The sequence below is a fragment of the Mustela putorius genome, unplaced genomic scaffold (assembly GCF_011764305.1).
Source record: "Mustela putorius furo isolate JIRA1106 unplaced genomic scaffold, ASM1176430v1.1 tig00000145_pilon_pilon_pilon, whole genome shotgun sequence".
Lineage (NCBI taxonomy): Eukaryota > Metazoa > Chordata > Mammalia > Carnivora > Mustelidae > Mustela > Mustela putorius.
Genome location: NW_025421294.1, coordinates 21,987,853 through 22,005,785, shown reverse-complemented (window position 1 = coordinate 22,005,785; position 17,933 = coordinate 21,987,853). Strand labels below are relative to the sequence as shown.

The 17,933-nt window shown below is 41.3% G+C and overlaps 1 protein-coding gene across 1 annotated transcript in view; it reads left to right on the top strand.

Moving 5' to 3' along the window:
• The first annotated feature begins 293 nt into the window (after positions 1 to 293).
• The window catches only part of UBE2D2 (ubiquitin conjugating enzyme E2 D2), a 62,032-nt gene continuing 44,392 nt past the window's right edge, over positions 294 to 17,933 (top strand). Inside the window, exon 1 of the mRNA XM_004744824.3 lies at positions 294 to 786. Coding sequence (XP_004744881.1) covers positions 763 to 786 — 24 coding nt within the window. The 5' untranslated portion in view covers positions 294 to 762. The remainder of the gene's footprint in view (positions 787 to 17,933) is intronic.

The window sequence follows — 17,933 nt, the reverse complement described above, 5'->3', positions numbered from 1 at the left end:
ACATTCACCTTTAAACGTTTATGGATCTTCGATGACATATGCGTGGGGTACCAGAGCCAAGTGAATCGAGAGTCCCAGCGCGCGAGCATCTACCGTCCGCTCCACGAATCTCGCGAGACCTCTCCCCTTCGCTTCGCGGCGTCATCCTGTCGGCGGCCGAGGCGGCGAAGGGGACGGCACGTAAGATACTCACAGGGGCGGCCCGTATCCCTCCGCCGCCGGCGCGGTCCGGCCCTCCCTCCCCTAGCCCGCCAATCCCCGCGCCTCCCGACCTGCCCCTCGGCCTGGGCCCACCCCGCGCTCCGGCGGCCCCACCCCGGCGGCGCCGCCCGCCCGTCCGCCCGCGCGTCCCTCGGTCCACCTGCAGCGGGCAGTCCCTCTGGCTGTCCCACTGAACGGCGCCGGCCGAGCCCGAGGCCTGGGCTCTTGCTCTCCGGCGGAGGGATCCGCGGCGGCTGAGGAGGCGGCGCTGAGATTAGGTGGAAGAGGTAGCTACGGCGGCGGCAGCGGTAGCGGCGGCGGCGGCTCGGACGGCAGCGCATAAAGGGGCCGCCGCCGGGTGATGCGGTGACCGCTGCGGCAGGCTCAGGAGCCAAGTGGGCCTCGGCCCTCAGTCCGTCCTGCCGGACCCGCGCTCCCGAACTCCCCATCTTCTCCGGCCGACCCGCGATCACCGAGGAGGCCTCGCGCCCCCTCGCCCCTTCCCCGTCCCTCCCCTGTCCCCGTCCCCGCCCCGGGGGCCACCGCCACCCGCCTCCCACGATGGCTCTGAAGAGAATCCACAAGGTAAGCGGCCGGAGGTCGGCTGAGGGTTCCGGCCGCTGGGCGGGCCAGCTGAGCAGGCTGCGGCCTGCACTTCCCGCCGTCGCCTCCGCCTGGCTCGCGGCCTCTTTGGACCCGGCTGCCGACGGCGATGGTCCAGCCGGGCGCCCTTCACACCCCACTCCCAGTGATGGCGCCCGTGGAGGCCCCGGCGCGCAACCCGCGCTTAGGCCGGAGGTGCGCTAGCCCGCTCAGCGTTGCTCCCTGGTCTTCTTTCTAGGCCCCGCGTGGTATGGAGTCCCAGGGCCTCTGCCCGGCCTGGGACTGCTGCGCTAGAGGGCCATTGTCCGGCCATGCCGGGAGGGGGAGCTGAGGCTGGTGCGTTGAGCTGCCCCATTGACAGAAGTCGAAAGGGCTCCTCGCCCCAAGTCTGCCGGTGTCCCCCTACCCCCCTCCCGCCCACACCCGCCCACCTGCCCTGGTTCCCTCCATAGAGCTGCCGAGCTTGGAGCCCATGTCTCAGGCAGACGGAGGAAGCTTTTTTGTTCGATCCACAAGTATTTCTTGAGTTCACTTACCTCTTGGCGGCCGCACACTTCGGTCCATCCACTCTGCTCGTCCAGAAACTTAAGAGTAGGAAGTTCGGAAGGAAAACAAAACAAAAAACCAAACATGCCTCTTTTGAGAGAGGAGGGAAGTGGAAAGAAAAGCGTTTTGTTCTTCGAGGTTGCCAAATGTAGTGAGAAACTACACTTTTACGGGAATGGAAGCTGTTGAATTTTCAAGGGTAGAGATAGAAACCTGAACGTTGAAGACCACTGAAGGAATTACACAAAGTTTCCTTTTACAGTATCTTCATGCAGTGGATTTTAACGCTTAAATTACGTGATGTGTTTAGGGAGATCCTTTTAATTTAGAAGGAATTTTGCTCCGTTTTTCCGTTAGAAAGGATGTCTTTGCCCTTTAAGATGAAGGGTTGTTCAATTATTTGTATGAAGATTTTCCTTATACTGCGTCTATATTATGGGCTTGGCTTAAAATTTAGGGTCCCACCAATATTGTAAAACTCCTGGTGCCACTCACTATAATGTCTTTTTCTTAAAAGTGGGGAAGTACTACTGGTGATTTTTGATTGGTGTTTTACTTGGAGAAGCTCTCTTAAATCTCTAGCCACTTACAAGGAGATCCTGGGGTTATCCATAGGGAGGAATAGGATGGAGATGCAAGGGGGAATAGAACAAATACCTTGCCCTAAACTCAGAGCAAATGCAGACTGTCGGAGAACTAAAACACTTCAGTTTGCAGTCGGTCTTCATTTCTTTCACGATTAGAGACCTTTAATGTGGAATTAATCCCAACAGTTACTGTAAATTTAGGTTAGGTTAGATCCTTACCAGCTTGTTTGGACTTCTTCGATTTCTAACAAATGAAGAAGGGCAGACTTCAGACAGAGTAAATCTTCTATTAAAATGAAGCAGGTTATGTGTTAAAAGGAGCTTGAAACTTCACGGAAGATTTCTTAAGGAACTATTTAAGGGGCAGGAGCACACTGAGGAATCATCATCCAAATAAAAATATATATGTATTTTTAAGGTTTTTAGTAGTTAACTGGGTTCTTATATGGTCTAGTTGGGAAGCTATCAGTGTGAGAGTTTGAGATTATAGCTGTAGAAGACTGTGCTCTTTTTTTTTTTAAACTTCCCCTCTCCTCCTGTTCTTATTTTAAAACCTGAAGAAGAGTGTGTGTGGTAACTTACAGATCAAGAAATATACCCTTAAAAAAATACCCTTTAATCTCTACATTAATTGATAAGCTGATTTTTTTCAGAGAAAAAGGTAACTCAAAACATGTATTTTAATCTTCTAATATACTTTCCTCAGTAATGTGGTTTCTTTTGAGTTACTACATATTCTCTAGATCTTCTCTAAAATATCTTCTTATAAAAATTTTAATAGGGAAAACCAAGTTTAGGTAATGATATGTTGAACTTTTAAAACAGTATTCGTCTTTCCTCCCCTGGTTTATAACCTAGAGCCCTCTGCAAAGTATGGCTCAACTTCTGAGACTGCCAGGGATTAGAAAAATAAAATTTATTTTTGGTATACTAGTCAATAAGATTGTGAAAACAGAATAGATATTTTTTCCCCAAATTATCTGTGTAATACCAGTTCTGAGTTGAATGTAGCCTTACCTAGGTATGGATAAGACTAGTCCTTCCCATCTTCTTGGCCCTAGTAATGTATTTACAATGGAATCCCCAAAAAACTTAGTTGGCTTATATAATTGATCTTGATCTTGAACCTTCCCAATTATCATTCTCTGAAAAAATAGTTTTACTTAAATACTCTGTTAACTTTCGATATCTTGAACTGCTGCATCTGGGTTGTAATAAAATTTGCTGAGAACAAATAAATTTGACATGTGGCATCTTTAGGAATGCAATATCTTGTTTCTTTAACAGGGAAATAGTGTTCTGTGAATTTGATCGTCCTATAAATGCATTGTCTTTTTGGCAGAAGCTTTTGATGGACTTTATTTTGATACACACTTTAAAGTCTCCTGACCTATGCTTTAACAGAGTGTACCAGAGAAGGTCATTATGAATATCCAGTGTAGTTCTGTGCAGGGATTGGGACCCTCTGGGTGTGTTTGTATCTATACCAAATGGTCCTAACCTGCTGTGTTTTGAGGTTTTCTGCTGACTTTATAGGTCTTCAGCTTTGATTTTGATGCTTTGAGTGTCTGCCTCTTGCAGCACCACCCCCAGCCCTATTCCAGTTGGCTGCATCTCATCTGCTGTGGGCTGGGAAACCAGATCATGGAGCTTATTAAAATTATGTCTAAAATAAGACCCAGTAGGCTCTGAGTGACGAGGGCTTCGTGTGTTCTGTGAACTGTGTGGTCTCTTTGACTGATCAGAGACCTTTTTTACTTCCTGTTTTTCTTCTTTTTTTTTATACAGATACAGGAGGCTTTAGGGTACTCTTAGAGTATCATAATACTGAAACACGGTTAATTTATTTATTCTGTGGAAGGATAAAAGACTGAATGTCTTGATTCTTTAAGGAGTTGAAGACAGACCAAAGTTAGGATACTGAAAGCTATTTTCTTAATAGTAATAGTGCCGTGTATATTTTAGTGGTATCCTGTTATTTATAATTAACATTTAGCATATATGGCTTTAATGCTAGGATGGTCACTTGATTTATTCTGTTTCTGTGATAAAGATTTTTATAGCTAGTTTTGGGGGGGGGGCAAGAAACACCTCAGTAGAATAAAGATTTCAAATTCTAATGGCTCTAAAGGCCAAGCAAGCAGGTAACCAAAGTGAGCAAAGAGAATTGGGGGAAACTAGAAATTACATATGCTATCAGAAGAGGGCAGCTGCTACCCTGCTCTCTCCAAATGTTGCTATTACCAGGATCTGTGGGCCCAGGGTTGCCAGATCTTCCCTTTATCCCCCTTTAAAAGGAAAGCCACAAGTCCAGATTTTCGGCAACCAGTTCAAATTAAAAACAATACCACATTTCTGGTAGGTTGGTAGTTACCAGTTTGATTTGTGAATTAAAATTAAAAGATTGAGGTTCAGTAAGCAATCAGGGAGTATATGGATAAAAAAATACTCCCCATTTTTAAATCAGTTAAACTATACTTGCTATCTTTTTTTAAAGTTTCAGAAGTTTATTGCTTTCTGTAGATGGGCAAGATTAAGTAGTTTTTTGTAAACTATTAATTAACTTCCTTGCCTGAGGTTTTACCTGGTTATGTGTAAGGTCATAGGTAAAGCCAATTTAATAGAAGCATTGATCCCACAGTGGAATTTTTATCTTCCTTTTCATTATGCTCTGTTTCATGTTGTGAATCATCTTTCTGTATACTACATACTTTCGAAATGTTTTAAGATTGGGAGATTACAAAAGGATGATTCTTAACTTTGTAACACTGTAATAGTACTAAATATAAAAAATAATTACTTTAGGGGTGCATGGTGGTTCAGCGGGTTAAGCATCTGTCAGCTCAGGTCATGATCCCTGGGTCCTGGGTTCGAGCTCAGCAGGTACTCTCCTTGTCCCTCTTCCTCTACTCTTCCCCTGCTCATGGTCCCTTTTCCCTTTCTCTCTCTGTCTCTTTCAAATAAATAAATAAAATCTTTAAAAAAGTATTTTTTTAAAATACTGTACTGTGTGATACCATATGTTAGAGTTAATCATATGTAAGGGTAAAGTGAATTCCTATAAAAACAGCAGAACAAATTATCAAATTGTTCTGTGGAGTATTGTGAACTTTAATAGATGGTTGACTGAAAATGGCTGTTGGAATTAGGTTAGGTCTGTCTTAGAAAGCAGATATACCTTCTTACTCCAAAAGATAAGGTTCTTAGAATCTCTGGGAAGATTTTCTTTTTAATTATTCATTAAGAAATGATTCTTTGCTTTGCATAAATAAGTTCATTGGATTGAGAAACTTTCTTTGGCTCTTCCAGGTTGCTATTTAAATGTTAATTTAGGGCGCCTGGGTGGCTCAGTGGGTTAGGCCGCTGCCTTTGGCTCAGGTTATGATCTCAGGGTCCTGGGATCGAGTCCCACATCCGGCTCTCTGCTCAGCAGGGGGCCTGCTTCCCTTCCCCTCTCTCTGCCTGCTTCTCTGCCTACTTGTGATCTCTGTCTGTCAAATAAATAAATAAAATCTTTTAAAAAAATGTTAATTTAAACAGCCATCATTGAAGGATAACTGTTAATCTAGGTTTGCTTTAAACTCTCTCAGTGTGTATTACTGTACTGCTGACTGACAAGGAGGAAGTTTTGACAAAGTCCAATTCTGGATATTTTAGTCCAGAGAGAGAAAGGGCTGCTAAAATATCCTAGGCAGTTCCCAGGATAGGAATACCTGACTCATGCATGATGCTGCCAGAAACCTCTGCAGCTTCATCCCAGAAATGCAGGAGCATACTTGTTTTTTCTGTAGAACTAAAATTTTGGTGGTTAGATTCCCAGGCTAACCTTCAAAATCATATTTAACTATGACATAGGAAAATAAAGTACCATTTGTTCTTCTGTCTCAGAGTCAAGTGAGATGTCAATTAATAGAATCTAAAATGTTAGAACTGTAACACATCTCAGAGCTACTGTCTGAAAAGGCCATGCGACTTTCTAGGGCTGGATCAAGAACCTGGGTTTCTTGACTTATGTCTGGTGTCTTTTCTGGCCTACCATGTACCTTTATGTAACTGTTAGGTATGTACATCTAAAGGACACAGTCTTTCTTTTGTTCAAATAGTTGGGTATTCAAACTGTGCCTTGGTACCAGAAGATCTTTTCTTCGACATCTCTTTTTATTGTTGAAGAGGTGTGTATGAACTCACCTAAAACTATATAAAGTTTGAATGTTCAGTCCTCCATATATCTTTCATCAGAATTAAATGGGTTTTTTAATCTCTGCAAGATTAAGAATCACTGTTTTACATCTTTAAACACTGTTTTAATATGTGAGTTGGTGATGCAGTTACCTATTCCACAGAGAAAGTAGAAATCTTTATGAATTCTTTTAGATTTCCTTTGAGGCCTTTAAGAACAAAAACAAAAACTAAACTCTGTAGCTGCTATCTTTATAGTACTCAATCAGTTTCAGAATTAGTGAATTTTCTGAACAACCCCTATGAGAATTCTTTTCTTCCAGGTTATATGGGAAAACACTTGGAGAAATAAGCAAACTTGCCTGTGATTATATGGTATGGTAAGAAAAGCCAAGATTCAGATTCATGCAGTCTTGACTCTAGCCAGCCATTACTCCAAATTTACCTTAGTCATCACTCTTATTCCTTGTCTCTGCAGAAGTTATACTTTTCCCTTTGTCAAGCTAACTTACGCTTCCCTGTTCTTCCTGCCAGGTCCTTGCTCTTGAGTAATTGTCTCTGCTCTCCTAGTTCCAGTCTCTTCTAAGCCCCTTCAGCATCCAAGCTTATTTAAGATTATCCCATCCTAAAAAACAATAGCAAAAAAAACTTTTTAACTTCCTAGTCCACTATAGCGGATTCCTTCCTCTTCTCTATTCCTCCCATCTCTGGCATTTCAGTGCCAAAATTCTTTCTTTCTTTCTTTTTTTTTTTTTAGATTTTATTTATTTGTCAGAGAGAGAGAGAGAGTGAGTGCACAAATAGGCAGAGCGGCAGGTAGAGGCAGAGAAAGAAGCAGGCTCCTTGTTGAGCAAGGAGCCTGATGTGGGCCTTGATCCCAGGACCCTGGGATCATGACCTAAGCCGAAGGCAGCGACTTAAGCGACTGAGCCACCCAGGCGTCTCTCAGTGCCAAAATTCTTAAAAGAATAGTCTACTCACTGTTCTGGGACTGCTTAAAAGAATAGTCTACTCACGGTTCTGGGACCAGTCACCTTAGTGGTGACTGGTGATTACTTAATTGCTGGATTCAACGGACAGCTCAGTTTTTTTTTGTTGGTTTTTTTTTTTTTTTAAAGATTTTATTTATTTGACAGACAGAGATTACAAGTAGGCAGAGAGGCAGAGAGAGGAGGAAGCAGGCTCCCCGCTGAGCAGAGAGCCTGATGCGGGGCTCGATCCCAGGACCCCGGAATCATGATCTGAGCTGAAGGCAGAGGCTTTAACCCACTGAGCCACCCAGGCACCCCAACAGCTCAGTTTTTATTTGATTTTTGTCACAGTCACATTGTTATCACTCATTTCCCTTAGGTTCTGAAGATAAACTGCTTTCTCCTTCATATGTAGTGTTTCTCAACTTTATTAGAATGCTTTTCAAACTAACACTATTGAGGGATACAAGTAAGAGTTCTTGAAACAGTGCACACTTGGATTAAGATTGATAGCACAAATGGTCCTGGGTAAATGAGTTAAAATTTGTAATCAAAATTTAATCTCAGAAGCACAAAATTAGGTAAATTTTAAAAATACCAAGATGAAAAAAAAAATACCGAGATGAAACATTTTTGTCATTTTATTGTGAAGGCGCAAACTAAAAATGGTATTTTTCTTCCTTCTTTTTTTTTTTTTTTTAAGATTTTTTATTTATTTGAGAGAAAGCACAAGAACAGGGTGAAGGATAGAGGGAAAGCAGACTCCCCACTGAGCAGAGATTCCCAATGCCAGACTTTATTCCAGGACTCTGGGATCACAACTCAGGCCAAAGGCAGATACTCAACTGACCAAGATACCCAGGTGCCCCGAAGTGGTATTTTTCTGAAATGATTAAAGAGATCTTCATGAAGAGCTGCATTAAATGTGTTACTGTATGTTGTTTTCATTACAGTATGATAAAAATTTGTTTCAAATAGGTACAGTGTAGCAAAAGAATACAAACTACATATTTGGCAGTATTCATGCAGTTAGGCTATTACCAACATTATTAATTGTCCCATGGGTAGACAGGTCACCTAATTTTAAAAAATATGCTTATGTTTATTTTTAAAAATTTTTTTTTTTTTTTTTTTTTTTTTTTTAAGATTTTATTTATTTATTTGAGAGAGAGACAGGGAGAGAGAACATGAGCGAGGAGAAGGTCAGAGAGAGAAGCAGACTCCCCGTGGAGCTGGGAGCCCGACGCGGGACTCGATCCCAGGACTCCGGGATCACGACCTGAGCTGAAGGCAGTCGTCCAACCAACTGAGCCACCCAGGCGTCCCGCTTATGTTTATTTTAAAATAATTTGATTTGGGAGGCTTAAGATTCAAAGGACTTTATATTTTATTTATTTATTTATTTAAAAGATTTTATTTATTTGACAGACAGAGCTCACAAGTAGGCAGAGAGGCAGGCAGAGAGAGAGGAGGAAGCAGGCTCCCCGAGGAGCAGAGAACCCGATGCGGGGCTCAATCCCAGGACCCTGGGATCATGACCCGAGCTGAAGGCAGAGGCTTAACCCACTGAGCCACCCAGGCGCCCCTTTTATTTTTTTTTAATAAAGAGCTTTTTTTTTTGAAGATCTTATTCATTTATTTGACAGAGAGAGCCAGAGAATACAGGTGGGGTGGTAGAGTTGGGGGGCGAATGGCAGAGGGAAAGGGAGAAGCAGGCTCCCTGCCAAGCAGGCCCAACTCAGCTAGATCCCTGGCCCCAAGGATCATGACCTGAGTTGAAGGCAGACACTTAACCAACTGAGCCACCCAGGCGCCTTCAAAGGACTTTTTCATTTTAAACTTACATATTTTAGGTACACCTTGGTGGCTCAGTTGGTTAAGCATCTGCCTTTGGCAAGGATCCTGGAATTGAGTCCTGCATCAGGCTCCTTGCTGGATAGGGAGCCTGCTTCTCGCTCTGCCTGTTGCTCCCCTGCTTGTTCTCTCTCTCTCTGACAAATACGTAAAATTAAAAAAAAAAAAAATTCCATTTTTTTTAGGGGCACCTCAGTAGTGCAGTCAGTTAAGGATCCGACTCTCAGCCTAGGTCATGATTTCATGATGGTGGGATCGAGCCCTGCATCAGGCTCTGTGCTCAGAGCAGAGTCTGATTGTCTTTCCCTTCCCCTCTGTCTTCTCCCCCCCCCCCCCCCCCCCGCTTTGTGTTCACTCTCTCTGGAATAAATAAAATCTTTAAAAAAGACCTTTCATATTCTAGTTACAACTCTATGAGGAATGGGTTAGTATCGTAGGAGTACTTAATATATAGTAAGCTTTGCTTAAATCTCAAATATATATTGAATTAGGACAAGAAACTATATAGATCGGTGAAGTCAAATAGATGATAATACCCATGATTAAATGCTGTTTGTGCATCACAGCACAGATGGACATTGTTTGCTTTATGTTCTAGTTTCTTGAGGCAAATTATTGCCTTAAATCTGTAGAAATATGTAGTATTTCTTAGAAGCATGTATTAAAAGTGGATAAAATTTAGGACAAAAAATATAGCCACCTTTATTCCTAGTAATATATACTAGTGTTTCATGACAAACACTGCTGTAATTCAAATAGTTCTTATTGATCATTTTCAGAATAATTTTCCTTTAGTCTTTGTGTTTTTCCTTATACAGAGAATGTCTTCTCACCCCACCCCCTCCTCCTGAATTCTTTATTCATCCTTGGAGACCTAACAGAAATGGCTTTTCTGTATGGCATGCCCCAGGCATGCAGGCAGTAGGATTCCACTATAGAACTATTTCTTAGTATGTAGACATGATTGATTATTCTTCTCCTCAGGACTGAGCTCTCCTGGGCAAAGTCCTTATCTTACTCGTTATATTCCAGTATCTGATGCATAGTAGGCATTCAGTTTTTGTCAACAACATTCAGTGAATGCTGACAGCAAGTGATATGGTGGGGAAAAAAAAGGATTTTGGAGTAACATGCTTATTGAGTCATGTGCTAGCCCGTGTTCTTAGCAAGTGTCTTCCCTGATTTTCTTTAGCCTCACCTTCCTTGTCTCTAGAATAAGGATAGTGTCACTTACCCTGCAAACCTGTGGGGGATGAGTAGAAAGGAAATATGGACTATATAAAAGGTAGTTTTTAATATTACTGTGACTTAACTGGCACAGTTGCAAAGTTGCAAATATAATACCTAGAATATTTCTTTTAACCATTCCAAAGTAAGTTGTTAACATGATGTCTCATTAACCCTAAATACTTTTGTATAAGAAATGTATTTTTCTTCAAAATAAGGACATTCTGCCACAGGATCACAATACAGCCTTCAAAATTAGGAAATTTCCATTGAGATATTACTGCTGTATAATCCTCAGACCCCATTCAAGTTTTTCCAATTGTTTTATAGGAAAGGATCCAGTTACTTGTTCCATTTTGTTATCTATCTGTGGTGTCTTTGAATTCCTTAGTCTTTTCTGGGCTTCATGACCTTGACATGTTTTAAATATTAGAGTCCAGTTGTTTTGCAGTGTCCTCAATTTGGGTTTGTTTCCTTATGATCAGATTTAGGTCATGGGTCTTGGACAGGAATGTCACAGAAGCAATGTTGTGTCATGTTCTTCCCATCCTATCAATCATGTGGTGTATGATTTTGGTTGCATTCTTTTAATTGCATCCTGTCAAGTGGTATGCAGTTTCAGTTTGACCCATTACTGAGAATTTTCACTTGCATCACTTGATTAAAGTAGTGTCTACCAGGGTTCCCTACTATGGAATTAATTCTTTTTCTCCTTGTGATGAGTAAGTAATTTGGGGGGAACTACTTTGAGAATATGTACTTATCCTATTTGTATTATTTATATACTGCTACAGAAGAAAGTACCCCAAAACTTAGCTACTTAAAACAAACATTTATTATCAAACAGTTTCTGAAGATAAGAAATCTGAGAATGGCTGATGATTGTGGCCCAGGGTCATTTTTGATATTGCAGCCAAGATGTTGCTTGAGACTGCACTCTGAAGGCTAGAGGATCCTCTCTAAGCTCTCTCCCATGGTTGTTGGCAGGTCTCAGTTCCTTGTGGGTTATTGGACTAAGGGATTCATTTCCTCCCCACATGGGTCTCTCCATAAAGCTGCCTAAGTATGCTTAAGACATGGCATCCCTTAGAGAAAGTGTGAGAGCGAGCAACCACAGAATCTTTTATAACCTAATCTCAAAAGTAATATACTATCACTTGCCATATTCTGTTAGTTTCACAGACCAGTCCTGTTATAAAGTGGGAGAGGTGACTAAAGGGTGTGGATATGAGGAGTCAAGGATCATGGGGAGCTATTTTGGAGTCTGGGTACCACACCATTACGTAAAAGTTTTAACTTACTCAGTTTTAAATGTATATTTGTATGGACTTATGATATCCTACTTTATTCAGGTGAATCATAATAATTTATTATCATTTAAAAAAAAAGATTTTATTTATTTATTTATTTGTCACAGAGAGATACCATAAGTAGGCAGAGAGGCAGGCACAGAGAGAGGAGGAAGCAGGCTCCCTGCTGAGCAGAGAGCCCAATGTGGGGCTCGATCCTGGGACCCTGAGATCATGACCTGAGCCGAAGGTAGAGGCTAAACCCATTGAGCCACCAGGTGCCCCTATTATTTATTTTAATGCTCAAGGTTTTTTTTTGTTTGTTTGTTTTGTTTTGTTTGCTCATTCTTTGAGTACTTTGTTTTGGTACCACAAGATAGCTCTGACTTTTTCTTTTACCCTGCTCTAGCCTTGTGATCATCTATTTTTCCAAAGATCCCTAGTTCTGTTTACTGGAAAATGATAATTAGAAATCAAGATTTAGATGCTAGGTGTGCTCATTGCTCTTGGAATCTCCCAGCTTTCAGGGTTTCTCAGTGTAATCAGTGGATCTAGTTAGGGAATATGTGTATGTACATACAGGTAATACACATACATACAGTACACACATTTCCATGTAGATTTACTTTTCTCTCTCTATATAAAAAACCCCATCAGTTCACATTGGCACTTTTAATTCCTGGCTAATATCATAGGGTTCACCCTATATTTCTTCCTTTCAGTATTCCTATTTTTTCTTTTTTTAAGATCTTTTTGTTTATTTGTGGTGGGAGGTACAGAGGGAGAGAGAGGATGTCAAGTGGAATCCCCACTGAGTATGGAGCCTGATGTGGGCTCAGTCCCACAACCTTAAGATCATGACCTGAGCTGAAATCAAGAATCAGATGCTAAACTGACTGAGCCACCCAGGCACCCCTCTTTTGGTGTTCCTAATTCTTTTCTGACAGTGAGAAACCTGGCTTCGGTTATTCTTTATATATCTGTTCATTTTATCAATTTCCCAGTATATAATCAACCTCCCACCACTGTAGTGCACCTCCATAGATAGAATTCTGGTTCTCCCTTACCTGAGGATGCCTTTAATTGTCCTGACTTATGCTGGGTCATGCCCATCCCCTTGCAGATGTTCTCAGAATTTAAAAATAAAATAAAATAATAAAATAGGGTTTCTTAGTTGGCATAAATATTTAGATAAAACTATTTAAAGTAATAGTGCCAGTCGTGTAGAACATACCTAGAATAGATACAGGAAGTTCAGCCCAGTAATTGTAACCATATAGCACTTTTTCCAGTTAGGGAATATGGTCCTTCCTTCCTTCCTGCTTCAGTTTTATACCTTTATTTGATAATAAGCCATTAGTTCTCATTACTGTTTGTAGATTTTTGAAAGTGGTGACGGGTACATAGGTAACCAGTTTTTAGAGCTTGTTTGGTCAATCTTCATCCTCTTTATGTTTTCTGGACAACTGCACACAGATACGGTGTGGAACATTCCTTATTCCTCTGGCGCAGGTAGCTTTTTATTTTATTTTTTTTTTAAGATTTTATTTATTTATTATAGAGAGAGAGCACACAAGTAGGCAGAGAGGCAGTCAGAGGGAGAGGGAGAAGCAGGCTCTCCGTGGAGCGGGGAGCCCAATGCAGGGCTCAATCCCAGGACCCTGGGATCATGACCTGACCCGAAGGCAACTGCTTAACTGACTGAGCCACCCAGGTGCCCCCAGGTAGCTTTGTTGAGTCTGGTGTCCCATGTGCACATCTGGAGTTCCCATCTCCTTCATGGCAAGTTTCTGGATCTCTCTGCATGCCCAAGGGGCTTGCTTTTGGAAACCCACTCCATTGATGCACTTGTGAATGTGTGGAACCACTTAAGGCAATAATATATTATCACTGAGTTTAGTAGTAGGCCAGATTATTGTCTTTTTTTTCTTTATTTTTTTAAAAAAATTTATTTATTTATTTGAGAAAGAGACAGTGTGCACAAAGGAAGAGTGAGAGGGAGAAGTTGACTCCCTGCTGAGCAGAGAGCCCAGTTTGGGGCTCAGTCCCAGGATCCTGAGATCAAGACATTAGCCAAAGACAGTTGCTTAATTGACCGAGCCACCTGGTGCCCCAGATTATTTGTATCTTTAAGCATTGTGTTTCACTTTTGTTGACTAGAAATAGTAAAACCCACTTTAAAATTACTGAGCTTACCAGCAATATATCATACATATTTGTGAGCTCTTTTTTTTTTAAAGATTTTATTTTATTTGATAGGCAGAGATTACACGTAGGCAGAGAGGCAGAGGCAGACAGAGAGAGAGAGAGAGAGAAGGAAGCAGGCTCCCTGCTGAGCAGAGAGCCTGAAGCGGGGCTCAATCCCAGGACCCTGGGATCATGACCTGAGCCGAAGGCAGAGGCTTTAACCAACTAAGCCACCCAGGCGCCCCTTGTGAGCTCTTTTTAAAAGTGTGAATTCCCATGATATTTAGTGTTATCTTTTTCAAGGGTGATTTGAAACCATTTTCCAAATGTTTAAAATACTGATTAAGTTGGATTAAAACAAAAACTAGAATTCATTCTCAGGCGCTTGGGTGGCTCAGTGGGTTAAGACAGCCTTCAGTTCAGGTCATGATCTCAAGGTCCTGGGATCAAGCCCCACATTGGGCTCTCTGCTCAGCAGGGACCCTGCCCGTGGCCTCCCCCCGCCCCCCCGCCTGCCTCTCTGCCTACTTGTGATCTCTCTGTCAAATAAATAAATAAAATATTTAAAAAACAAAACAAAACAAAAAACTAGAATTCATTCTCAAAACAGAAATAGTTATACCCTTTATTTTCACTGCAGGACAAATCTTGAATAAATGAAATCTGTTTAACTTAGAGTGGCAATCCCAGAACATGCTTATGCAGTAATTTATTTTTCAGTATACATATCTTATTTTAGTTTCTCTTTTGTTGAATCTACAACTTGATGTGGAAAATAAATTGAATGAGGTCATATGCAACATTAATATAGGGTTAAGAAAAATTGTTCAGACTTTGAGGAACAACTTAAAACTGACAATGTTTATTGGCATTTGGAAAGGAGCTGTTAGTTTCTTAACCTGGACTGTGGACATGACCTGACCTGTAATCTTAGAGTCTGGGGTAAGGCCACTACTGTGGAACTGTTTTTACTTTTATAGTCAGTATTTTCATTGTCTTTTAGCTTCTAGTATTGCTGTTAAGTCCCAAACTATTCCGATTCCTGATCCTGTATTATGTGGCCAGTTTCCTTTCTGGAAACTTAACAGGTTTTCTGTGTCCCACATATGGGAAATTTCATGATAAATGGTGATGTAGGTCAATTTTCATTTGTTTTGCTCAAAATTCAGTTGGTATTTTTGAGATTTTATGAGATGTATTTCTGTATTTGGGGGAGAGCTATGGCAGAGGGAGAGAAGAAGAGACTATCTAAAGCAGACTCTATACTGAGTGGGGAGCCCTATCTGGGGCTCCATCTCATGACCCTGAGATAATGACCTGAGCTGAAACCAAGAGTCGGATGCTTAACCCACTGTGCCACCTCGGCGCCCCTCTTCCTTTTTTCACTGTTACTGGATGTTGGACTTCTGGACTGCTCTCCCCACACCCTTTCTACTTACATGGATTTTCCTATTCTGGACATTTTATATAAATGGAATCATACAATATGTGACCTTTTGTGTCTGACTGTATCCAAGTTACAGTTTATAGAAACTATGTCCAAGTTACAGTATATATCAGTACTTAATTCTTTTTTTTTTTTTTTTTTTTTTTTATAGAGAGAAAGGGTGAATATGTGGGCCTGTGAGAGTGGGGGAAGGAAGGGACAGAGGGAGAGGGAGAAAGAGAATCTGAAGCACGTTCCACACCCTGGGGAGCCAGATGCTGGGCTCGATCTCACAACCCTGAGATCCTGACCTTAGCTGAAATGAAGAGTCAGACACTTAACCAACTGAGCCATGTAGGTATCCCCTTAATTCATTTTTATGACTGAATAATGTTCTTTTGTATGGGTATACCACATTTTCTTTTTTTCCATTTATCATATGATGGGCATTTAGGTTTATTTATTTATTTTTTTAACCATTAAGAATGATGCTGCTACAAACAGTATTTTTCAGATGCTTTCAATTTTTGTCTAAACACATATTTTCATTCTTGATATACAGTTAGGAGTAGAATTGCTGGGTCATGTGGTAGGTAATTCTGTGTTTAACATTTTGGTGTTTTTTGGTTGTTTTTTGTGGGTGACTTACTTATTTGAGAGAGAGTGCATGTGCACTTGTGCACACATCAGTAGTGTGAGGGGCAGAGGGAGAAGGGGAGAATCCTTAAGCAGACTCCCTGCTGAGTGTGAAACTTTCACGGGTCTGGATCTCACAACCTTGAGATCGTTACCTGTGCTGATACCAAGAGTCAGAAGCAACAATCCACTGAGCTACACAGGCGCCCCACCCTGTGTTTAACTTTTTGAGGAATCACTAGGCTGTTTTCTAAACAGACTGTACTGTTTTACATTCCCATTAACAGTGTATGAGGGTTCCAGTTTGTATACATCATCAACACTTGTTACTTTATTACTTTGATTATGGCTTTCCTAGTAGGTGTCAGATGATATATCATTGTGGTTATGATTTGCATTTTTCTTAATTACTGAATGATACTGAACATTTCTTCATGTGCTTATTGGCCATATGTATGTCCTCTTGAGAAAAGTGTATCCTTTGACCATTTTTTAATTTTATTGTCTTTATTGTTGAGCTATAAGAATTCTTTATATGTTCTGTGTATTAAAGCACTATAGTTGATAATTGATTTGCAGAATTTTTCTCCCATTTCGTGGGTTGATGTTTCACTTTCTTCATGGATATACAGAAGTTTTAAATTTTAATGGAAGTCCGGTTTATCTAATTTTTCTTTTGTTGCTTGTGCTCTTGGTGTCTTAGCTAAGAAGTTGTATCCAAGGATACAGAGATTTACGTCTGTGTTTCCTTTTAAGAGTTTTATAGGTTTTTTTTAAAAAAGATATTATTTATTTGACAGAGAGAGATCATAAGTAGGCAGAGAGGCAGTCAGAGAGAGGGGGAAGCAGGCTCCCTGCTCAGCAGGGAGCCCGATGCAGGGCTTGATCCCAGTACCCTGAGACCATGACCTGAGCCGAAGGCACCCAGGCGCCCCCCCCTTTTAGCCATTTTTTTTTAAAAAAGATTTTTTGGGGCGCCTGGGTGGCTCAGTGAGTTAAAGCCTCTGCCTTTGGCTCAGGTCATGATCCCAGGGTTCTGGGGTCAAGCCCCACATTGGGCTGTCTGCTCAGTGGGGAGCCTGCTACCCCCTCTCTGCCTGCCTCTCTCCCTACTTGTGATCTCTGTCTGTCAAATAAATAAATAAAATCTTTAGAAAAAATAAATAAAAAAGATTTTTTGTTTTTAAGTAATCTCTACACCCAGTGTGGGACTTGAAGTCATGACCCGAAGATCAAGAGTCATGTGCTTTTCCACTGAACCAGCCAGGTGCCCCTCCCTCTTAGCCATTCTTAAATAGGCATTTCAGTGGTAGTAAGTACATTCATATTGTCATACAGCCATAACCACCATCCATCTCTAGAACTCTTTTCACCTTTCAAAACTGAAACTATACCCATTAAACAATAACTCCCTATCCTCTCTCTCTCCAGCCCCTGGCAACCTTCCTTCCACTTTTTGTCTCTATGGTTTTTGACTAGGTTCCTCATATAATTGGAATCATACAGTATTTACCTTTGTGTGACTCTCTTCTTTCACTTTAGCACAGTATGCTTAAAGTTCATCCATGTTGTCAGTATATCCTTCCTTAGGGCTAAATAGTATTCCATGCCACACTTTACCTATCCATTCATCTGGTGGTCGAAACTTGGGTTTACACATTTTAGCTATTCTAATGCTGGGAGGAACTTGGGTGTACAAATACCTCTTCAGAGCTCTTCTTTCAGTTATGTAGGGTTTATACCTAGAACTGGAATTGCTTGATCATAGGGTAATTCTATTTTTAATTTTTGGAGAAACTGCCGTACTGTTTTCCATAGTGACTGTATTATTTTACACTCCCACCAATACAAGAGTTCTAATTTCTGTACATCCAACCAACATTTGTTGCTTTCTGTTTTGTTTTTTATTTGTTTGTTTGTTTTTAATAGCTTTCCTGATGGGTGTGAGATTATGGTATCTGGTCTATTTTTAGTTAATTTTTGTATATAATGTGAAGTAGGGGTCTAGGCTCATCTTTTGCATGTGAATATCCAGTTGTCATAGAACCATTTGCCTCAAGTGAGTTGTTTTGACAACTGTGTAAAAAACCAGTTGGCCAGGGACGCCTGGGTGGCTCAGTTGGTTAAGCGGCTGCCTTCGGCTCAGGTCATGATCCCAGCGTCCTGGGATCGAGTCCCACATCAGTCTCCTTGCTTGGCAGGGAGCCTGCTTCTCCCTCTGCCTCTG